A 20,120-nucleotide genomic window follows, 5' to 3' on the forward strand; every position below is an offset into this window, starting at 1 on the left:
CAATACGGAGCTGGAATTAGGAAGTCCTTCCAAGGTATGGCTTGTGATTGATGGGCTGGGGACCCCAGCGTATTGAGAATTTCGAAGGCGACCTTCCATAACAAATCCGTCAGAGGGGCCGCCTTTGAGGCGAAACCCTCGATAAATTTACTGTAATACCCCACTAAGCCGAGAAAGCGCCGCAAGCCTTTCTTAGTGGTGGGAGGAGTCAGAGTAGATCCAGCGATGGAGCAACCGAGGGTTGGGGTTTAAGACCCACCACCCGGAAATGTAACAAATAACCGAATCTCCACGAAACCCCAGGTGGCTTTTCTTTGGGTTTACCGTGAGGGACGCGTTCTGCAAGGCCGTTAGGACCTGCTGCAGATGCTCTATGTGGGCCTCCCAAGTCGGGCTGTAAATCAGGATATCGTCAATATAGGCCGTGACGAAGCCTTGGCACTGACTCAACACCGTATCCACCATGCGCTGGAAGGTGGCCGCTGCCCCATGCAGGCCAAAGGGCATCACCCGGAACTGAAACAGCCCCTGGGGTGTGGCAAAGGCTGTTTTCTCTCGGTCCTAGGTCCTTCATGGGATTTGCTTAATACCCTTTCACTTAGGTCCAGGGCAGACAAATGCCGGGCGTACCCAACTGTTGGACCAGATGAGTGCGGCCCGGGGGCATTAGATCACCTTTATCGAACCGAGCGCGGTGACTTAGCGGTAGTCGTGCAAATCTGATAGAACCCGTGGGCCGGAACCAGAACCACAGGGCTGCGCCAAGCACTGCGGGAGGGCTCAATCACCCCTAACTGGAGCATCTTCTCTACCTCCTGGTGGACCACCTCCCAGCGATGCTGGGGGAGGGGTCGCCACGTACTTCGCGCTACCTGGCCAGGTTCGGTGCGGATTTCATGTTGTATGATCTGGGTCCGCCCCGGTAGAACCGAGAACACCTGGGGAAACCGCCTCAGGGCCCGAGTTTAAAGGTCACAAAGTTGACTCTCCGCTAACCCGGCTGTCGAGACTGGGGCAAGACCTCCCCAGAGGTGGATCGGCCGGGAATTTCCCGGCTTGACCAAATCCGGCCAGTCTTAATAGCACTTAACCGGTGGGACGGGTATGCCAAACCTTTAAGTTGTTGACATGGACGGGTTTGCGATGGCGGCGGGTGGACCACACTGTACCTCGCCGTTGGCGGGCCCAACACCCTACATACCAGGAAAGGACCCTGCCAAGGGTCGGCACCTGAGCCCCTAGCCAAATGTCTCTGGACCAGGACCTGATCCCCCACCTGCAGGACCCGGGGCCGGGCCGACCGGTCATACCGCCCTTTCTGTTGTTCCTGAGCTACTTTCGTAGATTTTTGAGCCGCTAAATCCTGGGCTTGCTGCCTAATGTGCTGGCGTTCGCTTGAAAGGTAGGGACTTCTTGCCCCTCCTGTTCGGGGTTCTACCCAGGTTTCCTCCATGACTTACGGTATGCCCTCGCGGGTTCCGGCCATAAAATATAAGCTCAAAGGAGAAAAGCCAAAGAGCGCTTGTGGTGTCTCGGACCCATGAGAATAGGGGTCCACGAGCGAATCCCAACAGGTGGAGACTGATGCATTATCCCTAGTTTATTGTAACCTTGCCTTGAGAGGGTTGGATTTGAATCACCACCGACCAGCCCGTCGGTCTGCAGAGATGTCCCACCCGATGTAAGAATCTGGCGCACTCCTAAGGTGGCGCTGGCAACCCGAGGTTGCGTGCATCAGCGGAGTGCCCCGATCTGAAATTAATTCCCTTTAAGGATCCCCACCTGAGCAAAGAAGGCGCCGAGCACCCGCCCTACCCCCTCTGCAGCATGTTCCGAGGGGACTGGCTTCGAATTAGCGGGTGGTGTCGAATTAACACTAACACAAAGCGAACCCCTCGGGAGTTGAACAGAGAACCCAATAAAATCCATTGCCAATTCGGCTCAAAGGGGCATGAGCGGCGGGCGGAGGGGGCTGCATAGGGGCTACTTCGAATGTACATACCATCTATGCGTTGACAAACCCATAGCGACCGACAAAGGCGCTGAGGGCGATCGCCTTGTATAAGAAGGCCAAAGAAGTGATCAAGGATTCTTTTTTGCTGGTGTTGTGGCCCTATGATGCCCGACCAGAGATGGTCATAGGCCCTTTCAACACTTGCGTTCGGTACTGGCTGGGTATTAACAGCTGGAGGACCTCCTCCTCTGCGACCCGATAGCCCTTCCTATACCACACTTCCTGATCTCTCTAATGTAGGGAAATTACAGACGCTTCGTGGGGCATCTGACCAAGCCATTGCTCACGCTAAGAAGGTCCCTGGTAGCTGCAAGAGAGGATCCTCGTTTGAAGGCCTGTACAAAGAGGCGGATCCCCGATCCACGAGGCTCGAATTGCAGTACCTGGTCATCCAGCCAGACCCGACGCATGCCGTCATCCGCCCTAACCCGGTTGCTGAACCAATGGCAAGGCCAGAGGGGTTATGAGACCAAGCTTCCTCGGCTACTCTAACGCCTTACGCTGCCAACAGCTCTGCAAATCGAGGGCATCCGCCCCAACAACATAGGATAAGAGACGAGGAAGGGACCTGGCTAACTCCAAGGGCCTCGTCCTAGAGGGGCCCCACCTTAATGTAAAGCGCACCCGCGGGGTAAGTTTCTGAATGCTGCCCATGGAAACAGGCCCGCGGTCACCCTTCGCGATACTACCGGAAGGACTGGCGGGGCCTGGGATGGTCGCGGATCATGGAAACTGAGCTGCCATCAAACTTTAGCGCCCGTCAGTGTTCTGCCATTTAAAGGACACCCCATGTCACAAGGGGCGGCGTGACGCGAGCCCGCCCGGTGACCCTGGAAACTATGGCCCACTCTGATCGCACTCCATTACTGGGCAATCCAGCTGGAAGTGGCCCCACTGCCCACACGGAAGCAAGGAAGGGACCCTTGAGGGGCGTGGGAGCCACCCGACCCGATGCCGGGCCTCCCCACGCCCCCCCTTAGCGGGAGCTGGCGTGGCCTCGCTACCCTATGCGGCATCCCGGGGCCCTTCGGCCCGGGGGCCGGAGACTCTCCCGGATCTGGTCCGAGCCGGAGCCTGCCCCTTCCCCGGCCTTCTGGCGGGGTGTTATTCAACTCTAAGGGCTCCCGTGCCTCGGCCCGGACATGAAACCTTCCCACCAAAGGCCGGTAGCCTCACCACCCACGCAGTTAGGCTGCCCACACACAACCCAACTTTTTTGGCAGCGTGGGCTGAGAATCTGGAGTAAACTGTTCCCAAAACCAGCAACTCCACCTATCCGTGGGAGCATGACGGCATCGCGCTGGCTGTAGCCAGCGATAAGGGCTAGGAATACCATGGGGGGGAATTATGCCCTTCACAGGCTGGTCCCCTTTTTAAACCCAAGGCCCGGGAAGGCGCTGGCCGGTAAAGTCTCCGGCGAGATATTATACCCGGGCCAGAATGAAAAGCGGTATAACTTTCTTCGTACAGTCCCGACCTCCCTCACTCGGGGTGGTGCCCTAGCGGCAGCTTGGCGGGCCCAGGTGGAGTGCCGGTGTCGGGATCAGAGCCCAGACCTTGTCCCACCCTGCCGCCTCGGCCCGGTCCGCTCAAGCAGCCTCCCGCGAGCTATGATGTGCGTCCCGTCCGAGGTGAGTGGTTGGTCCAGGGGAACCAGAGGCGAGATGCCCTGCCCCCCACTCCTGGGCCGCCTCCCAGGAACCCAATTTTTTTGTGGGTCCTGCAGAGGCTGGCATTTTTTAGGCGTCTCCCGCCTCATCATCCACCTCCTTCATCAAAGGGGACCCACCATTGTGAGGGCTTGGCGCAGTGCTCGGTGCATCCCACTGCCCAAATTAAGGCCAAAATCCATCCCCTCCATGCACGGCGGCGTAACCCGCACGGGTGGGTGCAGCCCTGGGACGACTGCCCTAAACCCACTGGCTCTAACTCCCGCCCGGCTGGGGCTGGGCTCCAGCCACGTTCCGCGGGCATGCCACCCGGCTGTCCTGGGTATCTGCCGGGGTGCGTGAAGCGGGGCTCCCTACACAAAGAACCGGGGCGCGCATTCTCCCACACCACTTTGTGGGGTCCCCCTCCCAGGGGAGTACAGCGGGGGGGAGCCCTGATGCCTTCCCTCCAAAACTACCACCCGGGGTTCTTGTTCCCGGCCTCACGCCCTGTTCAGGGAGGGGTGGTCAAACAGGTGGGGCCTAAACCCCCCCCCTCCAGGGCCCGCCTGGCCTCTCCACACACAGTTCCCCTTGGAGAGCCTGTTTCCTCCCACAGGACTCCCCTTTGTTTCCCCTAGGGGAGCTTGTTTGCTCCCACAGAGTCTCCCCTGTCACACTGGAACTGGGGGCCCTGTTCTCTCCACAGGCCTCCCCCACTCCCCTCCTGTCCCTCAGCTGGCCCTTCCCAGCCTCTCCTTCTCCTTCCGCTCCCCAGCCCCTCTCTGCACACCCTCCTTCTGCCTCCTGTCCCACAGCTCTGGCTACTGCCGTTCTTCTCTTTTATCCCCTACGCCGCCCGCCCACGCTCCTTAAAGGCCCTCTCCTTGCCCGTCCGCCTTCCTCCGAGACCTCCAGGCCCGCCCTGTCATGCCGGACCCGAGCCAGGGAGGCCGCATTGCCCGGCCGCCAGCCGGGAGGGAGCCGAGGCAGCGAAAGTCCCGAGGCTCTCTCCTGGGGAGGCCCGGTATGGAAGTCCCTCGGTGGCTTTGCACCGAGAGGCTGGCTGCGGGGCGTCGGCTCCCTGCGTGGCTGAAGGCGGGAGAGCCTGTCCGGCCGTCCCGGGTCGCTCACCCTCCCCCCCTCGAGCCAGGACTGGCCCGCGCCTGGAGGCTTGAATGCAGTGATGGACTGAGATGATCAGCCGGGCGGCCAGCGTGGCCAGAGGGCTCTCCGCCCTGACTGTCTACGCAGACACAAGGCCCTCGGCCAATCCAGCCGCTGGGAGAGGCTGATGAGAAAACGCGGCGGTGACCATTGGCGAGTCCGTGTGGCCGGTGAAGTCCGGAGGGGGGGCTCGCCCGCTATGAACCAGACGAGGAGACTCAAGGGGCTTACAATCCTCCTTGCCCTTCCCCCTCACAGCTAAAACACCCTGTGAGGTGGGTGGGGCTGAGGGAGCTCGAGAAGCTGGTGACTAGCCCAAAGGTCACCCAGCTGGAAGGTGTGTGGGAGTGTACAGGCTAATCCTGAATTCCCCCAGATAAGCCCTCCACAGCTCAGCTGGCAGAGCTGGGAATCAAACCCGGTTCCTCCAGATTAGATACACGAGCTCTTAACCTCCTATGCCACTGCTGCTCCTGAAGCTGATCTCTCTACTCTGGAGATCACTTGTAATTCTGGGAGAACTCCAGGCCCCCACCAGAAGATTGGTGACGACACCTGCTCCATACAGGGCTGGTTGTTGGGTCAAGAAACTGCTTCAGGTATCACGGCCAGGAGGTTGCTGATGCCTGAATATAGGAAGCTGCGTTATATTGAATAAGACTGTCTGTCAAGGACAGTACGATGTGATCCTAGGCAGAATTAACCCTTCTAAGTAGTCTGAAATCAGTGGATTCAGAAGGATGTAACTCTGCTTAGAACTGCCCTGTTTATGAAGCAGGAGGAGCCTGAATTCAATCAATTTTTGCCACTCACTGTTTACACTCCTTCCTCCCTTCCTGTTCTTGTCTTAGACTGGACCTGAGAATGTGAGCGTGCCTCTTTCAAAGGTGTTCCATTGTCTCTGCCTGCAGGTAAGGATCTAGGTTGCCTCACAGTAAGGTCCTTCCCATTCATCTCAGTATCGTTCTAGTCCACATCTGCTCCTCTTTTGTAGAATCACAGTACCTATTCCAAGAGGAGTGGGTATGGTAGGCCTCTTTGGCTTATTTTTCTAAAATCATCATACTGGGTTTTGTTTGCACATGAAACCTGGATTAGTTCTCTGACCTTAATCTCATGTGAGTAGGAGCTGACTGTCATGAGGGGGAGGGAATAGCATTGTCCATAAACCCAAATATATTTTCATTCCACACAGTCACCCTCAGGATTCTTGGGGACCGTGTGTGTGTGTGTGTGTGCGCGCATGTGTGCGTTCGCGTGTCTGTCTGTCTATTCATCTATTACTAGTTCTATATATTATTTTGCATTTGTTTTTAGATTTGGCCCACGCTTGAAGACCCACCCCGAACCGACCTGTGCCCCTTTGCAAGAGGTATGAGAAATGTATTTGTCATCCTTCCTCATCACTTCTAGTCCCAAGGACAGGTTAAAAACAAATATGCAACATATATTCAAATTATATAGCTACTCCTTTCTCATGCTTTGTCCTCCCGGTATTTAGAATGAATCTCCAGCAGATAGAGATCAGTGTATCCGGAGGAAGGGCCAGCTTTAGAGGGTGGACTTTGTGATCTCACATCTCCTGCTGAGTTCCATTTCCTCCCCGAATCCTGCCTTTTCCGGGCACAACCCCCAAATATCCAGGAATTTTCTACGCCAAAGTTGGCAACCCTACAAGTATTGCCAGAATAATGGTCAGATATTGGGCCTCCCCAAATCTGGCCTTTCCTACTTGCACTGGTGGCATGGTGGATACTGTAATTGACAGCTGCAGGTTGAGTATGGAGGGTGGGTTGTTTTTTTTAAGAGGAATGGCAGAGGGGACAGGGATAAGATCCATGTAGGGTATGGGATTCTTTCAGCTTCCATGATTTCTGGTTCTTAAGATATTGTCACTGAATTATTTATTTAGTGTTTTAATTTTTTGAGTTTTATGTCACCCGTGTAACCTCAGAGCAATACAAAATTGATACAAAACCCAAAGTGTACATGCAAAGCTGCCTTATCCTAGGTTTGACTAGTAGCCCTTTTGACTGACTGGCAGTGACTTTCCTGGGTCTGCTCTGGCCAAGGGACATCTGCTGCCTACGATCCAATTTAAGCTGGAGATGCTGTGAGACTTTCTGTGTGTAAAATGGGTGCTTGATCACTGAAGAAGAAGAGTTTGGATCTATACCCCACTTTCTGTCCTGTAAGGAGACTCAAGGTGGCCTACCAACTCCTTTCCCTTCCTCTCCCCACAATGGACACCTTGTGAGGTTGGTGGGGCTGAGGAAGAGAGTCAAGGAACCCGTGACTAGCCCCAGGTCACCCAGCTAGCATGTGTTGGAGTGCAGAAAAACATCTGATTCACCAGATAAGCCTCTGCCACTCAGGTGGAGGAGTGGGGAATCAAACCCAGTTCTCCAGATTAGAATCCACCTGCTCTTAACCACTACACCATGCTGAGCCATTTCCTTCCTCAATTCTTTTGCTTGAGTAAACTATGGAACCCAATGAAGAAACATAGAATCCTCACCTGTACATCAGACCTTGAGGGCCAGAAGAATTGTTGACCTGCACACTGTAGAAAGGCTAATTGAAGCATATAGTGTTTGAGCACATGTAGGCAGAGGACACTCCTGACTTGGGCAACCAAGTTTTGTGATGACTCACTTTCTGTTGCAGATACGGAAGCTCTTGCTAGGACCTGGGCACAGAGCCACCTAAATCTAACAGCCTTCAGTGGAATGCTGAGTCTTTCTCTTTCTTCACCATGTGACCTCCCGGGGGAGCTGGTACCCTGCTGGAGGGGAGACCAGGATGCTTGCTACCCTCTCTACTCCAGGCTGCGTTTGGCCCTCACTCCAAATGTGAGTACAGGGAGTGGTGGGAGGGAGAAATGTGGGTGAGGTGGGGAAGGATGTGTTGGAGATCAGTGGCCCATTCTGCACAGCACAAATAAGCTGTCCTGAGGATGCAAAAAAAAAGGCATCTTGGGGAGAAATTCCACACGCCTTTCCCCCCAAGACATCCTCAGGACACCTTATTTCAGCTCAAGGTGTATTTTTTGAAGTTGCTAAAATATGGACCTTTCTTCCTGAAGTTGTCTGCAAGTCATCTCCTGCTTGCTGTGCAGAGCTCAGAGACTGAAGGAGATGCCTTTTTTTCCTGCCTAACCATTAAAGCTATCTTTAAGAGCAGCAGTGGCATAGGAGGTTAAGAGCTCGTGTATCTAATCTGGAGGAACCGGGTTTGATTCCCAGCTCTGCCGCCTGAGCTGTGGAGGCTTATCTGGGGAATTCAGATTAGCCTGTACACACCTCTACCTGCACTTCAACTGGGTGACCCTTGGGCTAGTCACACAGCTTCTAGAGACTCTCTCGGCCCCATTACTACCTCACAGGGTGTTTGTTTGTGAGGGGAAGGGCAGGAGATTATCAGCCCTTTGGAGTCTCCCACCACAGGAGAGAAAGGAGGAGGGCTCTCATCCAAAGCCCTCCTCCTCCTCCTCCTCCTCCTCCTCCTCCTCCTCCTTCTTGTCAGTTTCCTCGGCCACTTGGGCCTGACATGTTATGGTGCTACAGTGTTTCTCCGCACCTGCAGCCATTTGCTGAATGTAGAGGTTCGCTCTGCAGGCTCTGTCGCTGAGTGCCTTTTCATCTTGAAAAGTACATGGTTCTGCTCAGCTCCTCCTGCCAGTTTCAGAAATACATCATTCCCCATCCCGTTTTTAATTTTCAATGAGCTGTCTTCGAAGACACGATTTCAGAATTTCTGCATGTCTTTGAAGACAGCTCAATGAAAATTAAAAGGTAGGGGGGAATAACAATATATTGCCAGAATCAGCAGGATGAGCTGAATATAACCATGTGCCTTTTGGCCTGAAAAGGCACCCAGCAGCAGAGTCTGCAGATCAAATGTCCCAGGAAAACCTTCAGCAAAAGGCTGCAGGTATGGAGATTCGCTGCAGTTCCATGAAATGTTGGTTGTGGAAGCTTTAAACTCGGGTAGGAGGAAGTGGCAAATGGGGTGGGGGTGGGGAGGCTCTTTCTCCTCTGAAGCCTTTTTTGGTCTGTGCTGTCTGGACAAAAAATGAAGAGGTGACTTTTTGTGAGACGTCTCCAGGACGTCTTATTTGTGCTGTACAGAAAGAAGCAATGTTGCATACATAAGGGGAATGGAATCTTATTATTTTATTTATTTTATTTTATTATTTGATTTAGTATACCGCCCTATCCCCAAAGGGTGATCTTGTAGGTGAAGTAAGATTTGTGTTCTATGGAAATGTGGAAATTCAGAGACCCTTTCTGTGATGTGTTGGAGTAGGAGGTGACTTTTAAATGAGACCCTGAATATCTGACACCCCTGCAGCGGGGCTGAGAGGATTTTGAGTGAAGGGGGCTTTTCTCTCTCCGTCTCTCCTGCTTTCTGTGGTGTGGGTAATGATGTGTGCATAAGTAAGTGGTGCAGACAGACCTCAGGCTGTTGCCTTTGCAGGAAGATCCAGTGTAACAAAGTCTTTCCAAACATTGCAGGTGCTGCAGGAGTTTCCTGGACTGAGACCCCATCCCAATCTTTGTGTGCAGGTAGGAGCTGCCATTATTTGAAACATCCAAAACAATTTCTGCAGTCACTATTCACTAGCTGCTTAAGGATCATTCGCAGGGATGGATTTAGATGGTTGGGTACCTGAAACATCAAAATGACTTCTTTTCACAGTTCAGAGCCAGAGCTCATTTAATATTTTTAATTATACCTTCATTGGATTTACTCCCAAGAGTAGCTGGGCTAGTTGCTCCAAAAATAAACTGGAATCCTGGGGTACTTTACTGTAGCGGAGATTTTCATAGGCTAGATCTCACTTTATCAGAAGTGTTAGTGGGCTTTCATGTAACCACATATGTAAAAGCCTGCGAGAACCTATTACATCAGGGTAGGCAACTTTTTAGGTTCAAGGGTTGGGAAAATACAGCGTAAACTTGTGAAGATATTTGGTACACTAGCAACCAAATTGAGGCATGTCAGACACCCTCTAGCACAGTGGTGGCGAACCTTTGGCACTCCAGATGTTATGGACTACAATTCCCATCAGCCCCTGCCAGCATGGCCAATTGGCCATGCTGGCGAGAGCTTGTCAAGTGTAGTGCAACATCTAGATATAGGTCCTCCTGTCAAATCAGCACTGCCTTAGAGGGGTCTCTGCAACCTTCTGACTCTCTCAAGATGTTCACTAGTCTACAAATGGGATTTGTAGTCCACTTAGACATCTAAGGCTCCCCAGGTCTGAACCCTAGTAGGCTCCAGCTGGTGGCTGTACAAGTCTGGGAGGCAATTGTGAGCATAATTTGTGGCTGTTGCCTTCTCCAAACAGTGGGCCCAGTTGTGCTGCCAGTACCTCGGATGCTCAGACAGATAGCCAGCCCTGAGTGCCAAGCAAAATGATCTGGTACGCTGCCATCATCACATGTGTGGGAGCTGCTGTGGTGCATGCATCTCGCCAAGAGAGTTCTAGCCCACAAAAGTTGATATCAAAATAAAATGGTGTGAATCTTTGAAGTCCTGTAGGATCCTTGTTATCATTGGAGAACATGGTGTCTTCCAGGGCGCATGTTCCTTAAAACAGTTGCTTCACAGCAACACTGTGAATCCCTAACCTGATTACTGAATACCTAACCTGGGTCCTTTGGGCCTTGCCTTACACCCGTCTCTCACTGGTTGCTGACTCTTTCCCCTCTGGAGAGGGTCTGCTAACTTCCTCAGCCTCAGGTCCCCAGTTAGGCTAACAGTTTTCAATCTCCAGATCAGCACAAGGCTCCCTTCACATCTTATAGATGTGCATCTAAAAAAAGTATAAAGGTTGAATGTAACAAAACATGGTTGCCAACATGTTATCTGCATGTATGCTCATCAGGGGTACTGCGACGGGCTGCAGATTTGTTTTGGGAGTGTGCTCTGCAGCAAGGCCAGGTTTACACCTTTGCAGAATTATCCTGGCAAATTAAACCACAGCTGTGTGCACCACCACCCAAGGCATGCTTTCTCAGAAAAAAAATCCAGTGGGGTTTTAGTAGCAGTGCTAAGCAGTGGTGGGATCCAAAAATTTTAGTAACAGGTTCCCATGGTGGTGGGATTCAAACAGTGGCGTAGCGCCAATGGGGCTGGGCGGGGCACGAGGGGGCGTGGCCGGGCATTCCGGGGGCGAGGCATTAATAATTTCTCTGTTACTGTGAAAAATTCTTACTGTAAAAAAAAAAGTTCCTAATTTCCAGCTGGTATCTTTCTGTCCATGATTTAAACTCATTATAGCAAGTCCCATAGCCGTCTACCTGCCAGCAGAAACAGCTTCACTTCTCCTGCCTCCTAATTGACTGCCTGTCAAATGCCAATACTTTCAAATGCACCAATTTTTTGTTCCTGATATACTTTTCCTTAAAACAAGGAACTTTACCATATTACTAAAACATGTTTTTAAAACAGCCCAACTGGGAGAATTATCCCGTTTTCTACCTTCGCTAACCAGCCACATAGGAAACAACAGGACTTTATGATTTTTGGACCTAATGGAATTTCTAACGGAAAAGCAGACCCAATTAGTAACCCCCTCTCGGCACACACAAATAATTAGTAACCCACTCTTGGGAACTGGTGAGAACCTGCTGGATCCCACCTCTGGTGCTAAGGAGTTTAGAGTTGCCAACCTAAAGGTGAAATCTGGAGCACTCCTGGAATTAAAGCTGCTCTCCAGACTGGAGAGGTCAGTTTCCCTGGAGAAGACATCTGCTTTGGAGGGCGGCTTCTATGACATTTTGTCCTGCTGAGGTTCTCCCTTAGTTCTACCCACAAATCTCCAGGAATTTACCAACCCATAGTTGGCAACCCTGCGACAGGAAAGCAGCCTGCCAAAGCGGTGGGGAACTAAAAAACCTGCGTCCTGTTTTGTGTTCTTTTGGTAGGTATTAATAAATTACATAGATTTTTTTGATTTGTTTATTTTCCTCTGGGTCAGTGTGGCCATTTGGAATATTTGCAGCCTTAAAATAAGCATCATAAGCTTGACTTAAACCAACAGGAAAGCAGAGAATTCCTGCTAGTAGCAGTAGTAATGAAAAGATCAAATAGGTAAAGGTAGTCTGTGGTGCAAGAATTGGGTCACTACTGACCTTGGGGTAAGTCACTACTGACCTTGGGTCACTACTGACCTTGGAAGGCTGAGTCAATGGCCCATTCTGCAGTGTGCAAATAAAATGTTTTCAGGCCAGGAAAAAAAGTGTTTGTGAGTGGAATTCCACAGTCCCCCCCCCAAAAAAAATGTTTTGAAAACGTTTTATTTGTGCTCAAAAAGGGTTATTTTCAAAAAGCTAAACTAGCAATCTTTTTTCTCAAAACGTTTTGAAAACGTTTCCTGCTTGCTGTGCGGAGAGCAGGAAACATTTTATTTTTCCCACCCCACTTTAAAGCTCTCGCTTTCATTTTCTCCCGTTGTGCCCGCCATTGTCTGCTGCTTTATTGATTCCTCATGCTACCTGCCGTTTGTTCAATGTTTTCCATGAACGTTTTCTCAGCTAGCATCGCGGCTGGCCACCATTTCAGTGATTTAAGAACATGAATAAACTCAGTTTTGTTTGCCGATTATGGGAACATGTCATTTTTCCTTTTTTTTCCCCTGCAAGCTATCTTTGAAGCTACGGAGACTCAATATGGCAATTGGCAAGTATTTGCAGATTTCAAGCATCTGTAGCTTCAAAGATAGCTCACAGAAAACAAAAGAAGAAAAAGGAAAAAAGACACATTCCTGTAGTCAGCAGGCAAAACTGAGTTTATTCAAGTACTTAAACCACTGCAATGGCAGCCAGTTGCGATGCCAGCTGAGAAAACGTCCATGGGAAACATTCAGTAAGTGGTGGGCGGCATGGGGAAGCAGAAGAAAATGGTGGGGAAAAGAACCATTTCCGCCTGAATTTTCCCACGCTATGCGGACAAAAAAAGCCGAAACGGTTCTTTTAAAAACGTTTGCAAACCTTAAACTGGCTGCTTGAAACTGACTTCCCTTGGGGTTGAATTCAGGTCATGAGCAGAGCTTTGACTGCAGTAGTACAGCTTACTACTCTGTGCCATGAGACTCTAGGCCAGTGTTTCCCAACCTTTTCGAGGTCAGGGTACCCTTGACCTCACTCTTCATATCTCATGGTACCCCTGCCGCCTCCCTCCACCTTCCCCTCCCATTGCCCCTGCTTGCCACACACCCCACCTTCCCCTCCCAGGGTGAAGGGAAGCACTAGGGGTGGCAGCTGACCTTGTGGCAGGCCCTGCCCCATGGGCCAGCTCCATGTCCTTGCTGGCGCCGGTGGGAGATACCACAAAAATGGGGGGGGGGGGAGGTAGTGTTGCCGCGGTACCCCTGGGACATGCTCACGGCACCCCAGGGTACCACGGAACCCTGGTTGAGAATGGCTGCTCTAGGCTTTTATCAGTAGACAGAACAGTTTGGTGGGGATGGGGGGGATTTGAGTGAATCATCCCAGCAGTTTCTGTATCCTAAGCCTATGAAGGTCACTTGCTAACTATGTTCTGTTAAAGAAGCACACATTCCATTTCTCAGCAATTCCCTGAAAGCCCTGTCTCTTTATTACAGTGACTGCTTTTTCGTAGAGAGGCTTTCCCCTTCCGCACATGCAGAATAATGCACTTTCAATCCACTTTCACAATGGTTTGCAAGTGGATTTTGCTCTTCCGCGCAGTAAAATCCAGCTGCAAAGTGCATTGAAAGTGGATTGAAAGTGCATTATTCGGAAGGGGACACAGCCAAGACTCATTTCTTCAGTTATGGATGCTGTGAGCTAAACATCTTCCTTGTGTGCATGTTATAAACCAAGATTGCTACTACTCTGCGCTCAATTATCTGCAGCAAGCTAGAAGCAAGAAATGTGAATTTTATATCTGTTGCTCCTTTGTGAGTTACATGAGACCTATTTTGAAATGTCTAGCAAAGTTATGTCTTTCTGTTCACCGAGAACGTATAGGGAGTGTCCTTGCGGATTATTTTACCTTCATGCCTTCCAGACCAGGTATTTAGCACTCCTGCGGCATTTCCTGATTTAGTGGTTTCAAACGGCTGGTTCACCCAATTACTTTGAGAAGCTCCTTTGTGCTTGTTTGCCTGAACAACATCAAGGCTATATAAAGCTGTTGCCATGAGCGCAAATTACCAGCTTGAGGAGGCGTTGTGAGAAAATCTAGGAGTCAAGCATTGTTTCCTAACCATTGACGGAAGAGAGGAAAAACACACGGTATAGCAAAATTAGGAAGACTGCCAATATATAGGAAGGAAGCTATTGTGAACTGTCGCTGTATTTTTCTTGATAAATCCCACTGTATTGCCCTGTATCAGAAAGATAAAACAGGAGTCTGGTGGCATCTTTAAAACTCACAGAATTTATTCAGTAACAAGCTTTCGGGGCCCTAACTGGGATAGCCCCAGCGATAGCCTAACTGAGATTTCTTCAGATCTCAGAAACTAAGCTGACTAGTAGTGGGATGAGGGACCTCCAAGGCATACCAAGGTCGTGACATGGAGGCAAGCATGGAGGCAAGCAACCTCTGAACACCTCTTGCTTTGAAAACCCCACTCGAGGTCGCTGTAAGTCAGTTCTGACATCTCCCACTATTACAACTAACCTCCAGGTGACAAATACTTCCAGCATGTTCCAGCATGAAGGGGTATAAATGTAATGTAATCAATCAATCAATCAATCAATCTGTTCTCCAGGAGAAAATGGCTGCTTTGAAACGACTTAGTAGGATCGTACCCCACTGAAGAGCCTCCACTCCCCACCCCCTCAAGTTTCAACTCCCCCCCCCCAAAATCTCCAGATATTTCCAACCCAGAGTTGGCAACCCTGCTTATGCCTGCCTTTCCCAGTCTAAATCATACCCACTCCAGTGCCTGGGAATTTTCTGAGCAAGGGATTTCCAATGTTTGTCTCACTGAAAATCCCCATGTTGAGAACCGAGGATTTTTAATGTGTCAATTGTTGAATTTTAAAGATAGTAGAGAGAGGCCTTGGCCTATGGCTTCAAGAAGAGTGTAGCACGAGGGAGGAATGATTCAAGGAAAGCCCTGGTTTCTGATGGAGACCAGATGCGTGAGAAAAGTGGAAGGAGTAATCAGTGGGGAACTCGGGCCAGATCTAAGAAGGTGCTCAGGGTTTGTTTGTACCAGCAGAGGAGCTCCTTCGTTACATTGGCCTCATGTGGCATTAAATTTCCATTGGGACTTTGGTGTAAAATTGTCTTCACTGCACCGGCCCCAGGGAACAAAAGAGCTCGCAGTAGTCCAGCCCAAAATGAGCATGTATGAGTCCCACTCATTGCAGTGGGAGGAGTCAAGGGCACAATGATAGGTCTCCCAAATTGCCCAGCATTCTGTCCCAGCAGTGATTAGCCAGATTGCTCTGAAACCAAGGCACGAAGGCGGTTCCCCTTGTAGCGTGTATAGGAACCTGGTTACATTGCAACGCACCTACCTGTCCTAGCATCCCTGTGACTCATCCCTCTTCTTTGTGCCAGGTGAGGAGTAATGGAAGCACCCACCTCCAGAGGTGTCTGCAGGAGGGTAAGTGCCATAGAACCAACCTAGGAGTAGGGTGGGGGAATGCCCGCCAGACTTGTTGAGCAGGCAGGACAAGTCAGCGTGGTGTCGTGGCTAAGAGCAGTGGACTCTAATCTGGAGAATTGGGTTTGATTCCACATGAGTGGCAGACACATCAGTGGCAGACACTTATCTGGTGAACCGGATTTGTTTCTCTGCTCCTAAACAGTAAGTCTGCTTGGTGGCCTTGGGCTAGTCGCAGTTCTCTCTGAACTCTCTTAGACCCGCCTACCTCACAAAGTGTCTGCTCTGTGGGGAGAGGAAGGGAAGGAGATTGTAAACCGCTTGGGCAGCCCCAAAAGAAAAGGGGGCAGTGGGCTGCGACACCTATGCGGTGGTGCCCCACTGCTCCCATGGAGGCTTCCCAGTGGCATGGGGAGGCTCGCAAAGTGCAAAAGTCTCCCTGCTGCCAAGGAACCTCTATGGCAGTGGTGGCGAACCTATGGCACAGGTGCCAGAGGTGGCACTCAGAGCCCTCTCTGTGGGCACGCATGCACAGAGTTCGTCATGTGATAATAGTGTAATTATTTCAGGGAGATTATTAGCATTAAACCTAAGACCTAGTTTTGGGGAAGCAGTGTAGGTAACCCCGTTAAGCGCTGTTAAACCCCACTGATTTTCATGGGAAGAACTAAAGCATGATCCTTTACCTGGGAGTAAGCTCGGTTGCTGGCAATGGGGCTTGCTTCTGAGTAAACCCTCCTAGGGTCGTGATTCACCCATTCGAAGCGTTGCACAGTTGCTTCAAAGCAAAGCCACCGACTACAACCAAACTTACTCCTGAGTAACGCGCGCCTTGGAGCCAACCATTTTTTCTAAACTAAAACCTCAGTATTCAGGTTAAATTGCCATGTTGGCACTTTGCGATAAATAAGTGGGTTTTGGGTTGCAGTTTGGGCACTCGGTCTCGAAAAGGTTCGCCATCACTGCTCTATGGGCTGCAGTGGACATACTTCACCCAAAAGGGTGGCTTAAGTCCAAACTGAGGCCCACCAGCATGATGCCGGCAAAGGCCAAGAGAGAGCTGACCAAGGTTGGCTCCTATCCTGGCCATGACTCCATGTGGAGTCAGAGTCAAACTCGTTACCCACTATGTGGGTTCTTGATTTGGTACACACACACTCAGAGCCAAAATTCTTGTTAAAAATCTTTTAGTTTATGGAGAAATAAAGTCCACTCAACAAACGAAACGGCATCTGCAGTAGGTACATAAGGTCAGCTGGAACAAAGCTAGCACTAGCAAACGAATAGCTGAAAGTAAAAAGAATTACATTAAAATAAGCCATAGCATAGCCTTTGTTTCAAAGAAGCAAGCAAAGATTAAAGAAACATCATCTATAGGTGCAAGCTGGCTGAAAATGTGATGTCAGGTAGCAGGGGCTCTGGGATGCTAGTGTGACATCGTGTAACCTCTTTCGGTGGGTTCTGTGGGGCAGTACTTGGAAGGAGTTGCAAAGAACTAAATTTAAACAAAACAGTTTACTTCTTTTAACAAATAACACTTTTAAAACATTTAACATTTACACTTTGCAGTCCTGTTAAGTTTGCATTTTCAAGTCCTTATATTTACAGTCTTCTGACATTGCCAAGTCCATTTCTTCCTGCAAGTGGGTTGGCTCCTGAAGACTCCAAGGGCTTGGTGAACAGGATTCAACATGATGAAGGTTTCCAGGAGAACTCTCACCCATTACAAACATAAAAAACCCTGAAACAATAAACTCCAACATTTACAACATAGCAAAAAATAAACAACTACCTTCCCACTAGTTCCCAACAACATTGCAGTTACCTTAACAAGGTGTTAAGGGCTTATACAAATCAAGGTCCAAGTCTGGTAGCCTTGTCTCCTCCAACTACATGAGCTCTGCAGCCTTCTGCTGCTTTGAGTCTCCACCCCTTTCTGGGTCAACCCATTCTGAGCATGGGGGTTACAATCACGCAGGGCGTGACTGCATTGGGGAGTGGGGGAGGCAGCAGCACCCACATGCCAGGGGAATTGCCCCTCCATCAGGGTAATACCCCAGGAAGGGTGAATCCGCTGGCACGGTGATGCACTGCTCCCAAGAGCAGATCCCCCCCGCCCTTGGATGGGGCTCTGAGACTCCATACAGAAAATAAAAGCAGGGTATAAATCCAAACTCTTCTCTTTTTGGATGTTGTGTGGTTTCCGGGCTGTATGGCCATGTTTAGTAGCATTTTCTCCTGACGTTTCGCCTGCATCTGTGGCTGGCATCTTCAGAGGATCTGATGGTAGGAAAGGAAGTGGAGTATATATACCTGTGGAATGTCCAGGGTGGGAGAAAGAACCATTTGCCTGGGTGCTGTGTGATTTCCGGGCTGTATGGCCGTGTTCTAGCAGCATTCTCTCCTGACGTTTCGCCTGCATCTGTGGCTGGCATCTTCAGAGGATCAGGAGAGAATGCTGCTAGAACACGGCCATACAGCCCGGAAACCACACAGCACCCAAGTGATTCCGGCCGTGAAAGCCTTCGACAACCATTTGCCTGTTTAACAAGTGTAAAGGGTGCAATTAGCAAGCTTGATTTGCATGTGTTGGGTGGGATCCACCCATTTAGCATGTGAGTAACCATGAAGAGAGCATAATCAGTTAGTGAGGGCATCTGGCCTTTTGATCCCTTTGATTGCTTACTGCCTAGAGTGGTGGGTGGTGTCCTGGGTGGTGTTTACTAACCCCTTGACTGCTTACAGCCTGGCTCAAGCCTGCAGGCAGCACTTTCCCATGTTTTCTCTTCTCCTAGATTTTCCAGGACACCAGCAGCTACTCCTACTTCAGGAGACCGTAGACCCCCACCACGGCAACTCCTCTTTCCGTGTCTTGGAGCATGGCTCCTGGATTCCCATGACCCAGGCCACCAGCACAGTAAGTCTTTCTCTCAGCCCTCCTCCTTTCCTTAGGCACTGGCTCGTGTGGGGAATGGACCTGTGAGCTTCACACTATATCGCTCCTTTTCTCCCCCTTTCCACAGAGAACAAGAAACCTGAGGCAGGCCTTGCAGAGCGACATGAAGGCAGGCGAGTGCATGCTGGTAAGAGCTGAAGGTGGGAGTTGGGCTGGGCCATTAGGAACTGTCAGTGAAGAAGTGAATATTAAGAACATAAGAACTAGCCTGCTGGATCAGACCAGAGTCCATCTAGTCCAGCACTCTGCTACTCGCAGTGGCCCACCAGGTGCCTTTGGGAGCTCACATGCAGGAGGTGAAAGCAATGGCCTTTTGCTGCTGCTGCTCCTGAGCACCTGGTCTGCTAAGGCATTTGCAATCTGAGATCAAGGAGGATCAAGATTGGTAGCCAGAGATCGACTTCTCCTCCATAAATCTGTCCAAGCCCTTTTTAAAGCTATCCAGGTTAGTGGCCATCACCACCTCCTGTGGCAGCATATTCCAAACACCAATCACACGTTGCGTGAAGTGGTTCCTGTTATTAGTCCTAATTCTTCCCCCCAGCATTTTCAATGAATGCCCCCTGGTTCTAGTATTGTGAGAAAGGGAAAAAAATTTGTCTCTGTTAACATTTTCTACCCCATGCATGAAAATTTTATAGACTTCAATCATATCCCCCCTCAGACATCTCCTCTCCAAACTAAAGAGTCCCAAACGCTGCAGCCTCTCCTCATAAGGAAGGTGCTCCAATCCTTCAATCATCCTTGTTGCCCTTCTCTGCACTTTTCCTATCTCTTCGATATCCTTTTTGAGATGTGGCGACCAGAACTGAACCCAGTACTCCAAGTACAGTCGCACCACAGCTTTATATAAGGGCATGACAATCCTTGCAGTTTTATTATCAACTCCTTTCCTAATGATCCCCAGCATAGAGTTTGCCTTTTTCACAGCTGCCATGCATTGAGTTGACATTCCCATGGAACTATCAACTAAGATGCCCAAATCCCTTTCCTGGTCTGTGACTGATAGCACTGACCCCTGTATGTGAAGCTTGGATTTTATCAACTGCAAGTATCAATATTATATGTCCTGTGAAGAGGCACCCAGGTTTGGGGCTGGGGTTGGGGCTGCCAGTGTCCAAGTGGCACCTTGAGATCTCGGAATGACAATGGATCACCAGATGATAGATAGCAGTTTCCCTGGAGAAGATGGAGGGTGAATGATATGGCTTTACCTGTCCTTTGATTCCTTCCCCATCCCTGACTCTTCCCAAGTTCCATCCCCCAGACCTCCAGGAATTGCTAAACCCAGAACTGGCAACACTAGGTGATGTGGTGGAGATATATTTTCTGAAAATGTTTTCATGCCAGCAGTGCTAGATTTGGGAAGGGATTTCACATGAATTGGGAAGGGATTTGGGAAGGGATTTAATATTCTCTACTCTGCCAATCCTGATCCTCTTTGATCTCAGATTGCAAATGCCTTAGCAGACCAGGTGCTCAGGAGCAGCAGCTGCAGCAGGCCATTGCTTTCACCTCCTGCATGTGAGCTCCCAAAGGCACCTGGTGGGCCACTGCGAGTAGCAGAGTGCTGGACTTGATGGACTCTGGTCTGATCCAGCAGGCTAGTTCTTATGTTCTTATGTTCTTATGAATACAAAAATTAATTGACGGTTGATGCCTTCTAGCGAGCCGGAAGAAAAGAAACAGGGGAGGGGAGCCCTCACGATTTAACAAACTGCTTGAAACTACAGCTTTGGC

General features: G+C 50.2%; 1 protein-coding gene across 1 annotated transcript in view; it reads left to right on the forward strand.

Moving 5' to 3' along the window:
* The window catches only part of IL17RC (interleukin 17 receptor C), a 60,963-nt gene that overhangs the window by 31,128 nt on the left and 9,715 nt on the right, over positions 1 to 20,120 (forward strand). Inside the window, 7 exon segments of the mRNA XM_048487306.1 lie at positions 5,682 to 5,741; positions 6,148 to 6,202; positions 7,498 to 7,682; positions 9,348 to 9,398; positions 15,379 to 15,424; positions 18,220 to 18,341; positions 18,448 to 18,507. Of these exon segments, the coding sequence (XP_048343263.1) occupies positions 5,682 to 5,741; positions 6,148 to 6,202; positions 7,498 to 7,682; positions 9,348 to 9,398; positions 15,379 to 15,424; positions 18,220 to 18,341; positions 18,448 to 18,507 (579 nt within the window).

Source organism: Sphaerodactylus townsendi, linkage group LG03 (assembly GCF_021028975.2).
Source record: "Sphaerodactylus townsendi isolate TG3544 linkage group LG03, MPM_Stown_v2.3, whole genome shotgun sequence".
NCBI lineage: Eukaryota > Metazoa > Chordata > Lepidosauria > Squamata > Sphaerodactylidae > Sphaerodactylus > Sphaerodactylus townsendi.